Raw genomic sequence first — 22,415 nt, forward strand, 5'->3', positions numbered from 1 at the left:
ACCCTCAACCAACTACCCCTCCATATATATGTTTTATTGGCATATTTACAACTTTAACCTTAGGAAGGACTTTGACATCACCGGGTGTCATTTTTACTATTTATGGCCGCTGCCATGTATTTCTGAAATAACCGGCAATGATTGTTGTGTTTCCATTTTGTCCCATAGGCCAACTTCAGTATCGCACAATGATTGTGCAATACTCACTCGGCCAGCACTCTCTGTCATATTGCACAACTGTTGTGCAATATTGGCTCTAGGTCAATAACCTGCATAATGCGTTAAGGTAGCATTACAATGCTCAAGGCCATCTACCCAACTGAAATAATACATCATTTGATGTGAGATTAGTCTTTGGCCAATATAACTTCTGTAATGCGCTATAATAACGCGATATTGGCCCTTGGCCAAACTAGCTACAACTTGCGCCCTCTTTGGTACGATAATGGCCTTTTGGCCAATCTGCCTCTTACTACGCAACGAAAGCTTAAGATGAAGCTTCATTTCAGGCCGCGACGCATCTTTGAGCATGCGCCATGCTAAAAATTCGGGGTGTGACAGTTTCATATACTATTTTGTATTCACGAAATGAACCTTTAGCCATACTTTTCCAGCTTTAGTAAATCACTCATAACTTCTCTCCTATAACTCAAAACTGAGTGATTCTTGACTCGTTAGATTGATCTTCTCGTTCACTATAAATTAAAGACCTCTCCAAGGTCATTGGTTAATCTCACGAAAGTCATGTGGATCAAAACTCTTCAGGTGTGCATAAAAAAGTATATTTGTCGTCATATATAAATATTGTTTCAATAGATATAGGTAGAATAAATAAGAGAATAAAGTATTTGTTACTAACCTTAAATGAAGTTCTCTTTAAATGTCTTCATGAGTTTTCAAGGATACATTTGGTTCCATATCACTACCTAAAACAATCTATTTTGAAATTGATTTCAATGAACTAAATCAAGAATGACGCTGGCATCTAAATTTGACAACTGGTTTGACATACCAATACCAGTGGGTTCAACCAAGCAATGCTTTGACAATGTCTACATAGACTAGGGTATCCAAATTATGATACTCATTGTATTGCTAAATTAGCACCATTGTTACGTGGATATCCCTTAGAGTGGAAGGTGATTTATTTTTCTCGTACGTAGACAAACTACGTTATGATCTAGATGTACCATGTGCATGCATTATCTTGTTGTTTTAATTTTTATTTTGCAGATTACATTTCAAAAGGTTAACATCTATTATACGAATAACTAAATAAATTCAGAAGAAGCCTTTAATTTCATGCCTAAAGTTTAAGCGAGATACTAAGATTTGTATGCAATGGTTGGAGGATCTAAATTGAAGGTGCACAATGATGATTGTTCACTAGGCGCGAGACCAGGTAGCAAATCCTCCACAAGCTGCAGATAGTAAGGCAGTTTTCTAAAAGTTTTACGATGCATGCACCACCCGCCGTTTTGAGAAAGTTTTTTTCATGGGGATTAAACACGTGGAACCTTTGGTTGGGATTAAATGTACCGTACTCTTTTTCCTTCGTCAAAGGTTTTTAACCTAAACGGTCTTTCTTCTCAAGGTTTTGACGAGGCATTATATGTGTGTCGAACACCATCCTCCTCCGACGTTTTTGTACAATTGTCCTCTTGATAAATTAATTATTTCATTAAAATAATAAAATTTTCTATCCCAACAAAAATTGTATAAGCTAAATTTTAATTCAAAAAATTGATAGCTTCGCTAAAATAATAATTTATTTTACTCCCAAAATTATTAATTTATCAACATTTTACTGTAGCTTTAAGATTGAGACAGAAAAATGATCATGCTAGTTGACGTAAGACTCATGTATTAAATTCCTAGTTCCGCCAGTGCTCGATATAGATACAATATATACTGTTGTGAAATTGCTATGGACTTGTGGTCCAATAGAGGAAGGCCGAAAGCTTTTTACTTTTTCCCCTTTTGGAAAAAAGTTACCATTGCGTTTGAATTTTGAACTCTGAATGAACAGTCTCGTGATGGAATTAACGACGTGGAGGGAATACAAAACACCGACACCCCAGTAACGTAATTTCATACGCCAGCCCAGGTATTCGTGTTTTTAACAAATTGTAAAAGAGAACGACAACAAACAAAAGATTCAAAAAAGAGGTGTTTTGCCTTTGTTATTTGGTTTGGTACTACGTTTTTTTCATTAAGTTTCCTCATTCCTCTTTCTCCTCCTGTAAATCTCTCTTCCTCGTCGATCCAAACCAGATCTTGTTTTCCTCTTGTTGCATTCATCATCAATCAACTCAGGAGATTCTTCATATTTTCCCGATCGATTTTTTTTTCTCTCTTTTGGTTTGTTAAATCTTCTCGTAGATCCGAGCTGTAAAGATGGAGGCGATAGAAGAACTAATGAATCTCTCGGATTCCATGAAACAGGCGTCAGCACTTCTCGCTGATGAAGATGTTGATGAATCATCTCCGTCATCATCTCGACGAGCATCTACGTTTCTCAACGTGGTTGCCCTTGGCAATGTGGTAAGTACCTCTTCCTATTTTTTTGTTTGATCTGATTTTTTCCCCTTGTAATTTGAAAGAGAACAAGGTTTTGATTTGATTTTGTGAATCGCATTAGGTTAATAGAGCAAAGAAAATACTCAATTTTTGGATTTTGGGTTACATTGCCTAGTAATTAGGGTTTTTGTATAGGGTGGAATTAGTTGCAGTAGAAGATCGCACTGAATTTGGTAACATCTAGTAGTTCTAGGTTTGATCTGCTCAAGGAGAGTACTTATTTCATTACTTTATATTAACGTTTCATGGAAGTTCGCATGGTAGGAGAGTTAGCAACCATTCGTACCTAATTCAACGCGTCCAAAGCTAGCAGTATGACATGACTCAAAAGCACCTCTTAATTTCGTATAGATAGATTTAGGAGCTCTTGGAACTGGTAGCAATGTGGTGATGTGGATGGGAAGTAAAACCAAACTTATAGACAGACATTCATCTCTTCTCAATATCCTTGCTGTCTGTAACTCCGCTACCGTTTCAAGAACTTTCTTTCTTCCATGTTGTTGAACGCAAAATCCTCCCCTGTTATTCAATGTAATAATCTCAATCACTTCATTTCTCCTCTGGGTACTGTCCTGTTACAGTGAACATCTACTCCATTGTGTTTTTATCTGTGTTGCAACGATACGGGTACGGTATCGGATACAAGATACCAATACGCCACTATGATACACCAACTTGAAAAACAAAAATACGGCGATACGGCATACTCAATATTGATCAGTAGTTTAGCATAAATATATTATATATAAGATAGAAACTTAACAAAAAGCATACATGTGTTTGCATGATGAAAATATAATCTGTATGATTAACCTCACTGAAGAGAGAAAAGTCTGGATAAGAAGGAAGAAAAGTCTAGAGCAAGATCAGTGGACAGATTCGGAACTAACATTTTGTCACTATAGTTAAAGCTTCTCATAGAATCTAGTAAAATATCTAAATTTTCTAATATTTAGTCAAAAATTTTCTAACTGAGTTGTATCTTGAAGTATTAGTACGCGTATCTGTGTAAATAAGTATCGATACGGCTGATTTTTTTTTAGGCGTATCGTTGTAACACAGGTTTTTATACTTGGCCATTATCTTTTGTCTCGATTCTTGAGAACTTTTAGCTTCTGAGTAGGCTTAAGATTGCAACATCGGGCAATTTCACAAAAATCTTAACCCAAACTAGATGTTGTATTAACACTTCTGGTGGAGCTAAAACCACCTGCCTTCAGTTTTCAGTCATCTCATTCAGTCGTTTGCTGTTACCAACAATATTTTTGATATTGGATTTTGTAATATTTTTTATCTTGGTGGTGTGACAACCACTACCAAACCATAAAGTATTTAGTAGACTTTCACAGCTGATGAATTCATTGACATGAAAAGCAGAACTCGTGAGAAGATATGATATCAAGATTTTACGGTCTGTTCTAAAGTCCTAACCAGATTAGCTAACAATTAGCATCTGACAGCATTCTCTATTGTGGCATTAGTTTTACGAAGAATTAGTATTGAACATCCTTGCTAGTTGCTACCAGTACTCGTATTCTATCGTTATTTATATTTATTATGATGTAAATGTAATCTTTCTGCAACTCATGATCTATTTTCCTTTTTTGGTACATCATATCAGGGTGCGGGTAAATCTGCAGTATTGAATAGTTTAATCGGGCATCCAGTTTTGGTAAGTTGTGTTAAACTCAATATTCATGTTCAGCCATGATATAATATGGAATGTTAGAGGTGATTTATTTAATTTGTGTATGATGCCTCCTTGACAATGCATCTTCTTTCAGCCAACGGGTGAAAATGGCGCAACTCGCGCCCCTATCAGCATTGATCTACAAAGGGATGGTTCACTTAGTACCAAATCAATTGTTTTACAGATTGACAATAAATCTCAACAGGTTTCTGCAAGTGAGTATGCTGCACAAGTTCACAGTTTTTTTTTTTTTGTTAACATTCAGGTTTCTTGTTTAGAGGGTCTTGTGAGAATAGATCACTAAGTTTTAACTAAGAATAAACTTGTTGTATCTGAATTTTTGAAAGACTGAATTGACTGTGCCTTACAATTGTTGCACACAAACCTGATACATCTTTCTTGTGCGCGTATAGGTGCACTCCGGCATTCTTTGCAGGATAGGCTGAGCAAGAGTGCTGCCAGCAAGGGACGTGTTGATGAAATATATTTGAAAATTCGTACTAGTACAGGTTAGGTTCTTTATCTCTCTTCAAAGTCTAATGTAGTTGCAGAATCTTTATTTTCAGTTATATTATTTTTGATTTTTGTACAAGGATTTAAAATGCTTCATTATCAGCGAAGTGTCTACAGCAGTGATTACTTGCTTGTTCAAATAACCTTGTCTGGATTTTTACTAACTCAATCTTGTCATCAGCTCCTCCTTTAAAATTGGTTGATTTACCTGGATTGGATCAACGGATGATGGACGATGCATTGGTGCGTAGCCACTCATTCTGTTATCTTGTATCTCATTAAATACTACGTGTTAGTAGTAGTTTATCGTGCCAGTGTTTTACATTCTTTCATTGGATTCTGCTGCTCTTGCAAATTTCCGTGTAAGAATTACCAAAGTAAATCTTCTGCTTACATGACACAGTACACTGTTTCAGGTCAGTGATTACGCTGGGCATAATGATGCAATATTGCTAGTTGTAATTCCAGCTTCCCAGTCCCCAGAAATTTCCTCATCCAAAGCTCTGAGATTGATAAAAGAATTTGATTCAGATGGTATGTCTTTTGACCTTCTTCCTTGATATTAGAAATTAAAAATTGGAAAGTGGTTTTTTTATATTTTTAGAGGTGGAGTTGTGTTTTCTACGAATTTTCGTTGATTAAATTAGCTGGCCATTTCGGTTCATTTCAGGTACCAGAACTGTCGGCGTCATTAGTAAAATAGATCAAGCATCTTCGGACCCGAAGGTCCTAGCTGCAGTTCAGGCTCTGCTAAATAACCAGGGACCGAGAAATACATCTGACATTCCTTGGGTGGCTTTGATTGGGCAATCTGTATCTATTGCATCTGCCCAATCAGGATCTGTTGGCTCAGAGAACTCTCTTGAAACAGCTTGGCGAGCCGAGAGTGAAAGCCTTAAATCTATACTGTCTGGTGCACCTCAAAGCAAACTTGGCAGAGTTGCTCTGGTAGAAACTCTTGCTGGGCAGATCCGCAACCGCATGAAAATCAGGCTTCCGAACCTCCTCTCTGGGTACATTCTATGTTCAATCAAGTTAACTTGTTATGTGATAACTGATAAGAATCCATGTGCTTTAACATATATGCTAGAAGAGTTATTTACATGTAACATATCTTATGTATTTTTATCCCCACTGTTTGCAATCCTTGGTCTTCAAAGAACAGATTTGTTGCTTCCTCATTAATCTATTGAAATGTCTGCTGCTCATTAGTATATCTTTTGAACTCAAATTCTTCCAATAGCATGTTTTAGTACTTAGTTGGCTTGTTACAGGAATGGCATGATTTTAACGTGGTTTTGTGAAAGAAATTGTCTAGCGAGTAGTTGTAAGATAAACTACAATTGATTCCTGCTTTATTCACCTTCAACTGGAGCTCTTCTTCGATTGTCTTTCTTCTTCCCTTTTTTTAGGGTTCTTTCTCCTTTCTGCGATTAAGGTTCAGTTCCTCTTCAAAGAAATAAGTCATCTACTTTGTTTTAATTTGTTTTCTATGTATATATACATTTTGGTGGCTTATGATATGGACTGACTTGCCATTAGTTGATGGGGGTAACTCAGCTGAAGATTGTCTCGGGTCATCACTGCTTGTCTGCAGTCCAATGATTGTTTCATTAGTACAACATACTACCAGTAAATTATGAATGCATGTTGATGTTTCAAATTTTAAGTAAACGTTGATTCCTTTGTTGATCCGGATGTGATGATGTAGTGGTTTTGAAAATTTTGAACTTGTTTGTGCATTTGTTAATTGGTATGTTCTTTCACAGTATTTCTGATACTTTTTTTTTTTTTGGTCATATAACTCGCAGTCTCCAAAGTAAGTCTCAAGTAGTTGAGGATGAGCTAGTGAGGCTCGGAGAACAAATGGTTGATAGTCCTGAAGGTACAAGGGCGATTGCGTTGGAGCTTTGCCGTGAATTTGAGGACAGATTTCTTCAACATATTTCTACTGGTGAGGTGAGTTACCCTTCCACAGTTCCACTTCACATACTTCCATTCATATATGTACATACAAATTAATATAATTAAACTTGGATGCTTTATACAGAGTTCGCTAATTTTGTGTATTCAGTATTTTGTCATCTTTCTGTTTTTGTATAACAAGTCAGGATAATTTGATGGTCCTCCACATGGTTGGTTTGTACTTTTATCATGTAGCAGAACATGTTCCATTGTTTGAAGGGAGAAGGTTCCTGCTTCTTTCCCAGACATTAGACTGAATCCTCCTAGCTAAATCTCTTAAGAGAACACAAATAATCCTCACGTGATCACTTAGTACCCACTGCACAGACGGCAGACTCTAGCGGTTAACATTGATCAAATTTGAGTGCGCGTAAAGAAAGTATAATAAATACTCATTGATCAATCAGTTTTTAGTGTATACTTTTTTGCTTATTAATATATTTCATTTGTAAGCTAGATAGGAACAACCTGCATACTTACTATGTACTTTTACAACGGAATCTAGGATATCTGCAAAAGGCTTATGCATCCTTTTTTTAAGGATTGTAGTCTTTGCAGCTGACCATGTATGATGTATCTATTAGGTCACATGCGGCAATTGATCACTGCACCACTCATTACTCCAAATATAGCTTAACCACTAGGCCTCCTCATGTTAGGATTGTAGGAATTCTTCTAGTGCATCTTGAAATTCACATGATTTGAGTACGCCTCACTGTAGGAGTGAAGTTTTTGCAGCTGGCAATGTACCTATTAGGTCACATGCGGCAATTGATCACTGCTCCACTCATTACTCTAAATATAGTTTAACCACTAGGCCTCCTCATATTAGGATCATAGGATTTCTTCTGTGCATCCTGTGCTTCACATGGTTTGAGTACGCCCCACTGTAGGGTATAAAATGATGGATAAACCTTTAGATGGACCAGGGAAATGATGTGTCGGTTATTTTGAATTGCCTTGCAAGACACCATGTAGTCGTTAATCTTTTTACCTTTAATGTAGCACTAAAGATTTAGTTAATGGAGTTGGATTCAGTTTTTGGAGTGGTATGTCATTTTGTTAGGTTGACAATTGGCGATTGAGTTTCCTGTATGTCTACTGGAAGGGTTAGCATTACTTTGGGATGTTGAATATCTACCAAGTGAAATGTTTTTAAGAAGCATCGTGAGTTCTGATCTACCATAATTGTTGTTCACAATATTATGTCTCTTTTGTAGGGCGGCGGTTGGAAAGTTGTTGCCAGTTTTGAAGGAAACTTCCCAAATAGGATCAAGCAACTACCCTTGGACAGACATTTTGACCTCAACAATGTCAAAAGGGTATCGTTTAACCTGTAGTTTTGACTTTACATTAAATTCTTGATTTCTTTTCACTTTTCTCCGTTTCATCTTACAATTCCTGCCACAGATTGTCCTGGAAGCTGATGGTTATCAACCATATCTTATATCTCCAGAGAAAGGGTTGAGATCCTTGATAAAAATTGTGCTCGAACTAGCTAAAGAACCATCACGTCTTTGTGTAGATGAGGTAATATGTCAGAGTGGTGTTATTCATCTTATTTGCTAATCTATATTTGTTTGTAATAAACCCTTCTCCCTCTCTCCCCCCCTCTCTCTAACTTCTTGGTAACTTATGGAACAGGTGCATCGTGTATTGGTAGATATAGTTACTGCTGCTGCAAATTCTACACCAGGACTTGGAAGATATCCTCCTTTTAAGAGAGAGGTAGTTATGCCTTTGTATATTTAAGGGCCTTTGGTCAGTGTTTCTTGTGTTTTATGGAGTTTGCTAAAGTTTGTATCATGCTAAAAGTAATTGGACCTTCATACCAGGTTGTGGCCATTGCAAGTACTGCTTTAGAGAATTTTAAGAATGAAGCTAAAAAAATGGTGGTTGCTCTAGTTGATATGGAACGTGCTTTTGTGCCTCCTCAACACTTCATCCGTTTGGTTCAAAGAAGGTATACTCAGAATAGGATTGCTTCTTTTTCTCACGAACATATATTGCATATCGACTTCTTTCCACATAGATTATGGATTGTTTGACCTATGGTGTCTTAATTTTGATAAATACGTAAAACATTTTTTAGTATATAAAAGTGCTTGAGTAAGTTCTCGTAGCTTGTGGTGTTAATGCGGAATAGATTAAATAATTACATTCTTTTGATAGACTCACTCTTTTTTTTCTTTGATGTTTGTTGATCTTATCAGGATGGACCGACAGCGCAGAGAGGAAGAGGTAAGAAACAAATCATCGAAAAAAGGGCAAGATGCAGAACAATCACTACTGAACAGAGTATGGGATTTTCTATTGTTCAATTATCTGCACTTAATACTACCAAAATATCCTTTTACCTTTGTTCTTCCAGAAGCTTCAATCTGGTATATACAATGTTATGCATTGTAAATACCTTGCATGCTTATTTTACTTATTATTTTTTTTTCATGTCCTCCTCTTTAGGCAACGAGCCCTCAAACAGGAGTCCCCCCACCAACTGGGGGTAGCCTGAAATCGATGAAAGATAAATCTGGTCAGCCGGAGAAAGATGCACCAGAGGGTTCATCTGCTCTGAAGACTGCTGGACCTGATGGGGAGATAACAGCAGGTTTGTACAAAAACTGAGTGGAAGCAATGTTGGACATTATTTTGCTGATTTTTCCTTCGAATGGGGAAATATTACTTGGCTTTACTAGTAACTAGTAGAGGGCAGTTTCTTATGCATCTATTATCTCCAAGTGCTGCAGCAGGACTTTCAGTAAAAATGTAAAAAAATCACGGCATTCATTTTCTTGTTGCCATTGACTTTTCAACCTCCTTTTATACTAAAGATCTGTTTTTGGCAGGCTTTTTGTTAAAGAAAAGTGGAAAGACTAATGGCTGGAGCAGGCGGTGGTTTGTGTTAAATGAGAAAAATGGAAAGGTTGGTTTTTTGATTACCGTACCAGTTCATATTAGCAGTATTATTACTTAGATTGTCGCTAGTTCTATAGGTGTCATTAGTTGTATTTACAGTTGATTTTATCTGCATTGCCTTGATTAACAGCTTGGATACACCAAAAAGCAAGAGGAAAGGCATTTTCGTGGGGTTATTACTTTGGAGGTATGGAAATTGATATCTCCATGTCAGTTTTTTTGTTGTTGTAGTAGATTATGTGGAACTATCCCTTTAAACTGTTCAATGCTGCAGGAATGTAATGTCGAAGAGCTTTCAGAAGAAGAGGAGGCACCATCTAAAAGCTCCAAGGATAAAAAGTCAAATGACTCGAGCAAAGGATCAAATTTATTATTTAAAATAACTAGCAAGGTTCCATACAAGACAGTTCTCAAAGGTAAATAACTTTTACTACTCCTTGAGAGCAGGTTTCCTTTCTATTTTTATCTTGTATTGTTTGTTTCTAGAGTGAAAGGATATTTTGTTCACCTAAATACCTTAATTTTGCAGCTCATAGTGCTGTTGTATTGAAGGCCGAGAGTATGGCAGATAAGATTGAATGGATGAACAAGATAAGAAACGCTACTTCTAAAGGAGTCAAGGGTATTTCTGAAGCTGGCGTTCCTATGCGACAAAGTCTTTCAGATGGTTCATTGGTGAGTTTCAGTCTATTGAGATTATGTACAGAGTTCGGCAACAAAAACAACAATCAGTATTTGTCGTAGAGATAGAACTATTTATTATTTTTGGTTTACTTTTAGGTTTTTGGGTTTGAGGTTTTCGTACCCGTTAATTAATTGTGATTTCTTTATCATGAAATATATTTGCCGTTTAATCATCATTATCAGCTTTCTCTGTATCCTACTAGTTGGTTACTATATTGCATGATTTTTCAGGAATCAATGGCTAGAAGACCTGCAGATCCTGAAGAAGAGCTTAGGTGGATGTCTCAGGAAGTACGTGGATACGTGGAAGCAGTTTTGAATAGTCTAGCTGCAAATGTCCCCAAAGTAAGGATTCATTTTCAAGTACACCTTTTTGTAGCTCCCCTCCGTTTGTTTCAGAAATTAAAACTAATTGCAGTTATGAAGTGAGGCGGGTGAGTTGAATCAAGTTGCTTTTTCTAGAAGCTCTAACTTGAAAATAAATTAGTCACAAGTATCACAGCTCATGTATGAATAGCTCCGAGTCGTTGGTTTTGCTCGCACACCTTAGATGTGGCGAAATAGTTGTCACCTTCATTTAGTAAGACACCTTCAAGTTTCTGATATGGCAAATTGATTTGTTTTTTGTAGGCAGTTGTTCTTTGTCAAGTTGAAAAAGCGAAGGAAGACATGCTAACTCAGCTTTATAGCTCCATCAGGTTTATATACTTGTTCATTTGTCTAATTGTAAGTGTCATTTATACTCCGTCTGTCCTAAGAAAGATTCCACTTTTATTTCTGGTTTACTATTGATAGTTCTCAAAGCAATGCAAAGATCGGAGAGCTGCTAATGGAAGATCAGAATGTTAAGCGCAAGAGGGAACGCTATCAGAAACAGTCCGATCTCTTGTCAAAACTCACACGCCAGCTAGGTATCCATGACAATCGAGCCTCTGCTGCCTCTAGCTGGTCCAATGGTAACAGTGGAGCAGGTAAAACAATCACTTATTTCATTTGCCCAATTCCGTTCACCTTGTTTTGACACGAGTGAACAAAATGTGCGCCATTATAAACTTTCAACGGCTCACGACCTATGAGGAAACCAGAATTAAGATTTTGTTTGCTCGCGATTAACACCTTCTGCAAACGCATTTGCATTAGTATCACATTTTTCTTCTACAATTTCATTTATTACTTGCTGTAAGATAATGTGTAGCCTTTTCCAATAAATGCTGTAATTTTTTTAAAACGTCATTGACCCATTCGTCAAAATGGTCTTTATTCCTTACAGAGAGCAGCCCGAGAACTACAGGTGCAGCATCAGGAGATGACTGGAAATCAGCCTTTGACGCTGCAGCAAATGGAGACCATGGTTCATTTGGGAGATCAAACTCCAATGGTCACAGCAGGCGCTACAGTGATCCTGCCCAAAATGGTGACTCAAACTCCGGATCAAACTCTGCTAGTCGGCGTACGCCAAACCGGTTGCCACCCCCACCGCCTGGTTCTTCAGGATATAGATACTAGGATAACTCACCGTTTGTTGACAGTTGATCGTATATTATATTTTTGTACCCCATTGTTCTAGGTGGAAAGTATGGGGTGGGTGCGACAAGCTCGACGCGTCATGAATTCGAGCAATTTGATTGATTAAAAGTCTTTCATTTGAAGAAGAAGAACAGGAAAGGGTGGCTGTGTGGTGTATATATTGATTTGCACTCCCTTATAAATTTAGTTTTTTTTTTTTTTTTTCCTTACAATGTCTCGTGAAAGGCGGCTGCCGCATATGCATTTTTTTACAGGTGTATTGGTTTGTATTGATTCTTATAAACGAGTAATTTTTTTTTTTGGCTCCTCTCTTCTCTTTTTCTACAATTTGGGCAGTTAACGAAACCTATCTAACCGGTAGTTTCTATCGGGATTTCAATACCTATAATTTCCGGCCGATACTGTTTCGTTAAGGTTATTGGATATAAGGATATAAATACGTTATCTTACAAAGTTCTACACAAATTATTTTTCAGACCCAAGTTTTTTATTTCAAATTCTATGCCAAACACAGAAGCATGCTTAGTATCATTTTTCCTGCAAAATCTATGTCAAACACAAAAACAGCTTAGTATCATTTTTCCTGACGCGTAAGTATCATAGTATCTTTTTTTTCTTTTTTTAATTGCATAATGAATATATGTATTCAATAGAAGGGAAAGATAGAGGGGTATTATAAGATATATAAAGAGTTATAATGATTTGACTAAAAAAGAGGGGTATTTTGTGGTTTTTAGGACTCAAAGACTATCACCAAAATGAAGGCAAGCAATCTGAGCTTGACCACATAAACAACCAAGGTAATCTAAACTTGTTCATAAAATAAAATATAAGCTGGACTGCATAAAACTTCATCTTCTGTCAGATCAGTGACCTTATGATCATGAAATCTTCACCACTGTTTATCTGAGCAATATCGATCCGCATAATAATGCCCTGTTGAACAGGATTCTCCTAGATGAGTGATAGTCGCAATTAATTTGCAACTCAGACACTGCATCAACATGACCATGATAACATTAGTGGAAAACAGAAAAAAAAAGGAAAACTGAAGACCAATCATAATATTATGTTATTATCTAATTATATGGCTTAATAAAAACTACTAACCTCATCCAACGGATAAGTGTCAACCAATAAGTCACGATCAATAACTACGTCTAGTCCAAATCTCACATGCTTATCGAGTTTGCTGGAGATACCAGTTTTTACATCAAAGTGAAACCTCAAAAGTAGCAAAACCAAAATCTTAGGAGGAACTGAAATCTTTCTCATTTCAGTCGCAGTCTTCTCAACCTGTGAAATACATGATGAGATGGAAATTCTAAGAGAAATTATAGTACGTACTGGAAAGATATTGCTGAGTCTAGCAAGTTATATTATAAGGTTTGCACTAACGGTGCGAGTTTTAGCTATAAACATGATATATTTTATCGATAAGAAGGGGAGAGGTGCAGTTCAACTTATTCTTCGGTTTTAGAATCTTCTTCTGTTGGGACATAAATATCTCCTCTTCATCTCTTAAAGATTTGGCCCAACAATTAAGAAAAAATGAAGTACCCAAATCAACCACTAATAGCAGGTGATTCTTTCTTCAGAACAATGGTTTTACTTCATTAATACGGAAAAATATAATTACCCTTGCTCAAGATATTTTCTGATGAAACGGAGACTATTAGTAAAGACACGAATTGCAGGGAAAGTGATATGGTGCATAGTAAAAACTGCATTACCCTCCATGTTCCATACAGCACCACTATAACACTTCCGTGCAAAGTAATCCATTTTCTAGTGCATTAACAATAAAGGATATTTGTGCATTTCTCATTAAGTGGAGTACCTCTGCAGATAAGATAAGTTCCGAGGCAGAAAAACGACGAACCAATGCTTTCTCAATAGAATCATTTTCTGTTAAGATGCTCAGATGGAGCAAGAGGAAGGTATCTATCTCCCCTGCATTTCAAAAAGCAAGCATCCCGGATGGGTTATATTGAGTGCAGAACTACAATAGACAAGTTGTGAAAAGTCTCTTACCTGGAACCTTTGTAATGATAATCTCTTGCCCTTCAAACATTTCTGTGATTCTTAATGAAGCGAACGGAGCATCAGTACTGTTTTTTCCCTTTCTCCAAGAGAAAAACGATTTCTTTCCATCATTGCCACAGAGTGTTACCTAACAGTTAAACCGAGTCAATGATAATCATTTAGTCAAAGGGTCCGCGATATTCTCCCTGGACCTTAGCCAATCAATGGAAATAACGCCCGTTGAGATTAGTTGTTTCAGAGAATGGTGTCTTCTACGTATATGTATAGACTTCCCATTATACATGCCATTCTTAGCTCTATCCATTCTAGAACTGCTATCACAATGTATAGATCAAATGTACTAAAGCACGAGCAGAAACTTACCCACTTGCGAAATTCAGTATCTGTTTTGTCCATAAGGAAAGCTAGAAACTCTCCAGCATCTTCCTGAATTTGTGGTACAGGAGGGGAGAATTCTACCACAGGGTGCTTAAGCATACTAGGAGTAAATGCCTTTGAGCTTGCATCAGCCTCAAAATGAGGTATAAAATCACATATTGCACGAAGCGTAGGGTACTCAGCCTGAAATGATAATGAGAGTATCAGAAAATGATAGCATCATTGGAGGTCCAAATGACCAATATGGAATAAGAACCTGCCTCTGAAATTGAATAAGTACACAACTTCCGCAGATGATAAACAAATGCAGAACAAGAGAGCAGAGCCTGCATTGTCGCATTTACAAAACATAGATTCCCTGTGTTGGCTAAACCTCGAGGAGTAACATCTTTAATAGCTAGTTGATTCAACCCCTTATCCTTTTCCTGCTTCTTATGAGAATTACTTTTAAATGGACCTAATCTCCTCCACCCCTTTGAAGACTTCTTGGATACATCAGCGTCGATCTGTTAAAAAGAGACAAATTTTTTTAAAGCATCAAGGAAATAATCAAACACCTTCCTGAGGTGAGCTAAGTTGCAGATTTAGACATGCAGACAGTTCAATGTGTGTGATCTAGGAAATAGTAGCAAAAAGGCACTGAGATATTCTCTCTTAGGTGACTTATCAAACAACATGAGAGCAACGTCCCTACTCTGAACATGGGATATGTTCTCTCTTAGGGACGTAGAATTTTTTGAAAACAAATTTGTTCACAATTCTGAAACTGAATTTGTTCCAGTAGTTCAACATAATTCTGACGTGAGTTCTTTGTCCGACAAGAGAAAAGAACTTGAAACTTCTAGTGAACCTAGAAAAGGCCAGCGTGTCAGAAAGGAAAAGGCACTAGCTCCTGGTTTTATTTCTTCCCAGGCAATTGTTTTCTTGGTTGAAGGTGATAGAGATCAAGGGTTAAATAAAATACCTACTGTACTTAACATTGAGAAAGCATAGTGGGGGTTATGCATTGTCTCAGTCGCACTATATAGAGAAAATGCTAACGAAATATAAGCATTTAAATATAAAGGAAGCAGCCACCCCTTATGACCCAAACATGGCGATAACAGAGAATTCGGGAAGACCGGTTGCGCAGCTTGAATATGCTAGTGCAATAGGTAGTCTGATGTATGCAATGCATGCAACAAGACCAGACGTAGCATTTTCTGTATGTAAGCTTACAAGATTTACCAGTAATCCTGGTACAATACATTGGAAAGCAATTAGCAGAATCTTTGGTTATCTTAAAAGAACCATATCTTTGGGTTTGTTTTATTCTGAATTCCCGGCAGTACTTTTGAGGGATATTCAGATGCGAGTTGGATTACAGGTAACAATGATAAGAAATCTACATCAGGGTGGATTTATACTATTGCAGGTGGAGCAATTTCTTGGGCTTCGAAGAAACAAACCTGTATAACTCATTCCACAATGGAATCTGAGTTCATGGCATTAGCCGCGGCAGGCAAAGAAGGAGAATGGTTGAGAAATTTATTATTCGAGATAGAGTTGTGGCCACAACCAATGCCATCAATTTCTTTGCACTGTGATAGTGAAGCAACATTGTCTAGAGCGTATAGTAAAACATACAATGCGAAATCTAGACATATTAGCTTAAGACATGAATACGTTAGACAGTTGATAACCGACGGGGTTATAAACATCATTTATGTCAAGTCAAGTAACAATTTGGCGGATCCACTAACTAAAGGTCTCTCAAGAGATTTAGTGAAGAATACATCTAGTGGAAGGGGGCTGAAACCCTTTAATTAAAAACCATCAGTAATGGTAACCCAACTTTGATTAGAACATCACCAATTCAAAGTTTAATGGGTAATAACAAGTTACATTTAAATGGTGGTGCAAGCCCATTCCAGGATGACAGTGCAAGAATGTCAAAAGAAAAGGATGAGTTGTATACTCTTAATAAGGTTTATAGTTATGATGTCTATAGTAACATGACATGTGAAACCTTGCCTATATGAACATAAGAAGTGGTGCCGCTTCTACCAAGAGTGTGGGTTTTTTCTCTTGAAAAATGTTTATGAAACCAGGGTGGAGCACAAGGCCATAGTAGTGCTCAAATCAAATGTTTCAGAATTTTTAGATGGAAGGAACTACAATATCGTATGTGTAGTGATTTCGGTTTTAACATAAGAAGGTTCGGTTTAAGCTAAAGGCCACCAAAACTTTGTCAGAACTTTAAATTGCTTACACTAATTGAAGGTTTAAATCGAAAGACACCTTCTTATATCCATAAGGATGTTAATTCGACTATGATGGTTGTTACAATCTAGTGGAGGATTGATGGAAGATTGTGACTGTTTGTAACTGCTGCAGTTACAAGATGATTGAGTATGTCAAAAGGTGTGACCTTTTGAATGATAACTCTACGTATTGCACCTGTTGAGTACCATTGGACATGATCTAACAGATGTCTCTCTTCAAATGGTACCTATTGTGCTCTATACCAGTGAAATTGAGAAGGAAAACACAACAGAAACTTCTTCTCTCTTCTCTATTTTCCCTCTTATAATAGTCTTGTTCTTCCTTCTTTCGACATAAAAGTTCTAAGAGCACTTCTGGTTTTGCTAAACCACAAAATCTAGACTTTATTATATCCTGGAAGTGGGCAAATATCACTTTAAGGAAAGCGATAAAGCGCCTCAAAGTCATTGTATTTCAGAATTCTCAAGTTCAGTTTCTAACAAAAACTACACACCAAAGTGACAAGAACAAAATCATATGGGCTGAATAACAAGAAGCTGGAAAACCTAAAGGATGCAAATTGAGATGACTAAAATAACCTAGCCTATTAATGAAGTCGTACTAGCAAACAAATAAACCAAAATTGAACTCATAGAATCAAATACATCCAGAATCCCTAATTTCACTTGTTAATTGTTGTTAGAAAATCAAATTGTGATGCTAATATGAATGAGTATAATAGAAATTACCTTAGACTTTTTCCTTGGGCTTTCAAATCTTCCAAGTTCTTGACCCAATTGAGAAAGTTCCTTTCTGATACTATCCAGTTCATCATCATATTTGTCTCTCAATTGCTTTAATTCCTCTTCATGTTTTTTTCTCACTTGCTGTAATTCTTCCTCATGTTTATGACAGTGGAAGCAACAGCCAGAAATCTCAGAAAGGTATTTTGGTAATGTTGTTCTTTTAATGTTTTTCTGACCAGCCTGTTATGAAGAAATACAATGAAATAAAGTAAATTAAATTATTAAATACATGGAAGGTAGAGTTAGTTTGTCTCCTTGTGACATAATCTCATCCCCACCATCCGTTTTGATTTTCTTGACTAGGTTATTCAGGAGGCTCGCTGGTAGGCTAGCACAACAACATGTTCAATTAATGTAGTAGTATGTTGTTGGAGCTTAACTTGTTAGCCTTCCAACTAGTTAATGTAATACTCTTTATCCATTAAAATAATAATATTTAACTAGATTACTGCTGCAGCAGTGCGGGGACGAAGAAAAAAACTGATGAAGAAACAAACGCAGAGATACCTGCTCTTGCATCCTTCTCGTATTTCCTCCCACTCCCACCAAACCCACCATCATTCACTTCATTCTTTATTTTTATCTCTTGGCGGCACACACAAACCAACTATTTTCACCGTCAAATTAGCCAACCAAGCCATCACCTGACTACATAACTATCCCCAGACATTTATTGCATGCATTGATAATCAACACCCAAAGATTCGAGAAAGACCCACGCTACTTATAAGTAGACCATCTTAATTTCTCTCGTCAATCCAAATTATTTTCACTCTTTTTTGAATTGAACTTAATCCAAAGAAGCAAATGAGACATACCACTGTTTTGTTGGTCTATGAGCATTATATACACCAATCAGTTGAACGTAAAACGTCTGTTAAAGCTCATTTTCAGGGCAATTCATGAGCCAGTCACTAATGTTTCTTATGGGACTTTTGGTCAAACACCTTGTAGACGTGAAACTGGTGATAGATCAGTCAATTTGCTGTTTCTTTTCCATCTTGTATAGCTCTTTCCCTGAAATACTTTAGCCTGCAAAGTCGAGTAATAAACAAACCCAATAATCCTAATTACTCACAAACTCTAAAAACTCCTTAATCAACCGAGAACAACAGCGACAACTGTCTTCGGAGTTTCCAGTAGTAAATCAGAGATTAGAAACATTATGTTCTAAGATGTGGTGAAAAAGAAACCAACTGATCCATTAGATGACGATATCAAAGTCTTGTAATTAAAGATGAAATATTAAAGAAAATGAAAAATAAAGCGGAATAAGAAGAATCAGAACTCGGAAGAAAAAGAAAGATGATAATGAAGTTTGGTTTTTTTATTCTTTTTTGAGATAGATGAAGAAATCCGATCGAATCAATGGTTTTTTTTGTTGTACTTTGAACATGTAATTTGTTCACTTTACTGTATTTGATTGAAATCCGTGATCAATTTCATGAATTGTATTGATCTGTTTCCGAATTTTCAGAATAATTTTTTCATTTGTCTGCACATTCTCTGTGACGGACAAAGTCACCATTTTTTCATCACATAGGGACTCCTCCCTTTGGTCGTTGTCCAATTATTAAGAAATACAATAAAATTAAATTAAAGAGGGTCAAAGAAGTCAAACTGGGTCAAAGGAATCAAGAAATTAAATTGAATTAAAAAGGGTCAAAGAAGTCAAGTTGGGCCAAAGGAGTTAAGATGGTAAAACGAGTGAAAGTCACATACCCCACAAATAGTGCGCAAACAGGCCATAACCACTCCACCAGCAAGTTTCCATTTCCAATCTCCATCATCCGTCATGTAAAGGAATGTTAATGCTGAAATATAGTAACTCGTAGCAAGACCTTCTACAAGACCAGCACCATCTTGTCTACCTAGTGTCAAAGCTGAAGCAGCTGCTAGACTGGTAGAGACGCCTCCAAGTAAAACAAAAGGCCTTGCTTTTAGATGAATCAAAACGATAGAAAAGTTCATTGTGTAATTGGATATGATCCACCTTATGATGTTTTCATCGATGCCTCGGCTCTCAATAAAAACCCTAAGGAAAGTCAAGATTCTATTGGTGTGTCCTTCCAACCAATTACTTAGTCCACAACCCCATGCAACCAATATACCAAGTACTATCTTTTTCCTTTTTTTTGATAAAAAGAAAATCCATTCAACTAAGCAGAAAACATTACATTTTGGTTTATATTACAGACTTTGAAAAGAAATCTATCTTCCTAGTCCTAGACCAGTTCATAGAGTTTACTTCTGACACACCAAACTTATTCAAATATTTTACAAATCTATCCGCTAAAAAGTTACAATCCCTTTTGATATAATAGAAAGAAGAGGAAGCAAAAGAATTGGAGATTTCTAAAGCTTTATGTATAAAAGCGTAGCTTCTCCAATTGACAACAAAATTTCTTCTTCTCATGGCGTTGATGATATTGAGATTGTCATTAAGAAACACTATTCTTGTTGCTCCTATATCTTTGGCCCATCTAGTGGCTTCTCGACAAGCTCTTAATTCTGCTTCTTCTGCTGTTGTGCAGTATCCATTTCCTCCTACAAAGTCCATAATAACTCCTTTATAGTCAAACATTACAATGGCATAAGCAAGTACTATCCATCAACGCCATGGATAAAGAACCATAACAAGTATGTGGGAATAAGAAGATCAACTAAGCCCCATTGGAACACATAAAATCCTTCTATTGTAATGGCCATGGGTATTGCGTAAGACGATAAGATTCGTAAAAAAAATTGTGACACTAAGAACTCCCATATACGCCCAAAAAAGAATCTCAATCGACGAATCCCCACACAAATTCAATCACCCCCCAAAAGTCAGTGAACCATTGCATTATGCCTCTAATACTCATCTTTCAAAATCCAATCCAGATACCTGAAGGAAAAAAGAGAGTGAAGGTTACTAACTAGACCGAACAAAACTTAAAAGATGAAAAAGAAATCTGTAGATTAATAACGAAGTCACCAAGTTTTTATATTTCACCATAATAGTGATCATTAGAAAGCACGGTTCTATGAAATAGTAAGATAAAAAAAACTCAAGCTCTTGATTTCATATCTAAATTTGAAATTAAAAAAGTTAAATCTACTGCCATGAAACCTAAAAAAGGAAAAAAATCTAGTTTAATAAAAAATCACTTATTTTCTTATAGTTCACCATTAATGGTGAGCATTACAAAGCTGGATTATTCTACAAACACATAAGAGGAAAACTCAAGTTCTTATTATCATATCAAAACCTATCATGATAGTTAAAATGAAAATGGAGTAAGGATTAACATCAAACCTTCAGTGTTTTAGTTCTTCAAATCTTTTGTTTCCATCGATACAATGTAGGTTATGAATATACAAAGCTTTTCTTCTTCATGAAGATTTTGATTTTTTCAGATTTTGGGAAGAAATGCTACCGTAAACAAGCCCTGGAGAAGAAGAAAAAAAGAAGAACAAAACAATTACAATTCCACACACACGCAATTGATTTTGTACGACCACCGAAAAGGAATTTGCACTGCTCTCTCCTTTTGCGGGTTGTCAGATTTTATTTACAATAATATCCTTAACAATATCTGATTTGTTCTCTAACAACCAATCGGGTGACTTGGTGATGATCACCTACGTTATACAACGATTTCTGACCCTTCACACATTTTGTCTGTTTCCTACATTTTCCTTTTCACCTGATCTGATTCTTTTTGTACGGAAATAGTGGCAATAGTAGTGTGTAGCTAATTCAGTAGCGCAGTAAAGACACGGGCTGCTACCTAAACTTAAAAAGTGCTGCTGCATCTTAAAATTGGTGACCCAAATATGCATAGTGACATAAGTATTTTATATTGCTTTTTTTCTTAAATAATTCTTATTTTTTATTAATAAAAAAAAGTCTTTGTTACTTAAATTTATATTTATGAATTACCTTTTTTTTTGTAACTTTTAAAAGAAGCGTGATTTTCAAAATAAATTTATTAATAAATTATTTTTATAATAAAATAAATTTTTTGAATAAATAAGGGTTTTTTACAAAAATAAGCCTATTTTTTTTTTGTGCTTTTCAAAACTAGGCCTGTTTTTTTATTTATTGCAAAACTAGTCAGTTTTGACCAAAAGTGATGGGTGAAAAGTTAGCACCGTTAGCTGTAACTAAAAAGACCTAAAAGTCCTTTGAATCGGTTATTTTGACCCAACCAGATGTGTGTTGACTCTGTATACGTCACCCATAGTGCGTACGTGGCACCGCTTACGTGGCACTGCTTACGTGTCACTCTTATCTTCTTCTCCATAAATGAATATCTCCACAACCACATAATTCTGCTTCTCTTCATTTTTAGATCTGAAAAAATGGGTGGTGGTATGAATGATAAAGCAAGTACTTCAAGTAGCATGATAGTGTGTTTAATATGTGAAATGGAAGAAGATCATGAAACAAAGGCATGTCCATGGGTTTATTCAAGGTGCAAACGTGTACCTTGTAATGGAGTAAGAGCTTTATTGAGGTCTAAAACAGATGTAAGTAATGGAAAGTTGTTCTTGAAATGCTTGAATCCTACCTGCAGCTACTTTGAGTGGTTTTCTCAAGCTTCTTCCCATTCTTCAGCACTTCCAATCAAGCTTCCATCAGCTCATGGTTGTATTGCCTGTGGAGAAGACAATCACAGTGTTACAAGATGTCCACTGAAGCTTAAAAAATGCTTTAAAGACAACTACAACTCTCAATTAGAACTGAAGATATGCAAAAATCAACATAATTTCAACATAGCATACCTTGTGTGCAAGAAGAAATCTTGTGATGCATTCAGATGGGCTTCAAATGCTCTTGTCATTGAAAGCAAAGAAACAATGAAGGATAAAGTGTATGAAATATGCAAGGAATTTAAGAAAAATCTGAAAATGTAGCCTGCAACAATTTTATAATAAATTTATTTTAATTTCAGAACTTGCATTGTCTTACAAAAGCATCCATTCATCCATTCACAAAAGACCATAACCAAATTGAAACACAAAATCAACCACATTGTTCAGATCCAATCACAACAAAAGAGACCAACACAAACATAAAA

The 22,415-nt window shown here is 36.3% G+C and overlaps 2 protein-coding genes across 2 annotated transcripts; one reads left to right on the forward strand and one right to left on the reverse strand.

Moving 5' to 3' along the window:
* The first annotated feature begins 2,137 nt into the window (after window positions 1-2,137).
* On the forward strand, window positions 2,138-12,182 carry LOC113332048 (dynamin-2A-like). The gene is made up of 22 exons (XM_026578712.1): window positions 2,138-2,544; window positions 4,202-4,252; window positions 4,365-4,485; window positions 4,684-4,779; window positions 4,965-5,026; window positions 5,200-5,317; window positions 5,454-5,796; window positions 6,595-6,742; window positions 7,969-8,070; window positions 8,159-8,278; window positions 8,393-8,476; window positions 8,584-8,711; window positions 8,962-9,046; window positions 9,212-9,356; window positions 9,595-9,671; window positions 9,795-9,851; window positions 9,939-10,080; window positions 10,194-10,339; window positions 10,580-10,693; window positions 10,979-11,046; window positions 11,144-11,319; window positions 11,619-12,182. The coding sequence occupies exons 1-22, from the start codon at window positions 2,398-2,400 to the stop codon at window positions 11,852-11,854; spliced, it is 2,766 nt and encodes a 921-aa protein (XP_026434497.1). The 5' UTR covers window positions 2,138-2,397; the 3' UTR covers window positions 11,855-12,182.
* Window positions 12,183-12,525: 343 nt separating this feature from the next.
* LOC113332049 (ubiquitin carboxyl-terminal hydrolase 24-like) lies at window positions 12,526-18,551 on the reverse strand. The gene is made up of 8 exons (XM_026578713.1): window positions 17,857-18,551; window positions 17,293-17,529; window positions 14,560-14,805; window positions 14,285-14,482; window positions 13,910-14,048; window positions 13,716-13,828; window positions 12,986-13,171; window positions 12,526-12,869 (listed from the first exon to the last, which is right to left on the reverse strand). The coding sequence occupies exons 1-8, from the start codon at window positions 17,908-17,910 to the stop codon at window positions 12,768-12,770; spliced, it is 1,275 nt and encodes a 424-aa protein (XP_026434498.1). The 5' UTR covers window positions 17,911-18,551; the 3' UTR covers window positions 12,526-12,767.
* Window positions 18,552-22,415: the final 3,864 nt, after the last annotated feature.

The sequence above is a fragment of the Papaver somniferum genome, unplaced genomic scaffold (assembly GCF_003573695.1).
Source record: "Papaver somniferum cultivar HN1 unplaced genomic scaffold, ASM357369v1 unplaced-scaffold_128, whole genome shotgun sequence".
NCBI lineage: Eukaryota > Viridiplantae > Streptophyta > Magnoliopsida > Ranunculales > Papaveraceae > Papaver > Papaver somniferum.

Bases quoted from the DNA above. Each gene is read 5' to 3' on its own strand.
- LOC113332049 (XM_026578713.1), bottom strand. From the start codon at position 17,910: ATGATGGTGGGTTTGGTGGGAGTGGGAGGAAATACGAGAAGGATGCAA. The intron at 17,530-17,856 runs GTATCTCTGCGT...TCTTCATAACAG, and splicing joins CGAGAAGGATGCAAGAGCAG to GCTGGTCAGAAAAACATTAA. The intron at 12,870-12,985 runs GTTAGTAGTTTT...ATGTTGATGCAG, and splicing joins ACACTTATCCGTTGGATGAG to TGTCTGAGTTGCAAATTAAT.
- LOC113332048 (XM_026578712.1), top strand. From the start codon at position 2,398: ATGGAGGCGATAGAAGAACTAATGAATCTCTCGGATTCCATGAAACAG. The intron at 4,486-4,683 runs GTGAGTATGCTG...GTGCGCGTATAG, and splicing joins ATCTCAACAGGTTTCTGCAA to GTGCACTCCGGCATTCTTTG. The intron at 8,279-8,392 runs GTAATATGTCAG...CTTATGGAACAG, and splicing joins CACGTCTTTGTGTAGATGAG to GTGCATCGTGTATTGGTAGA.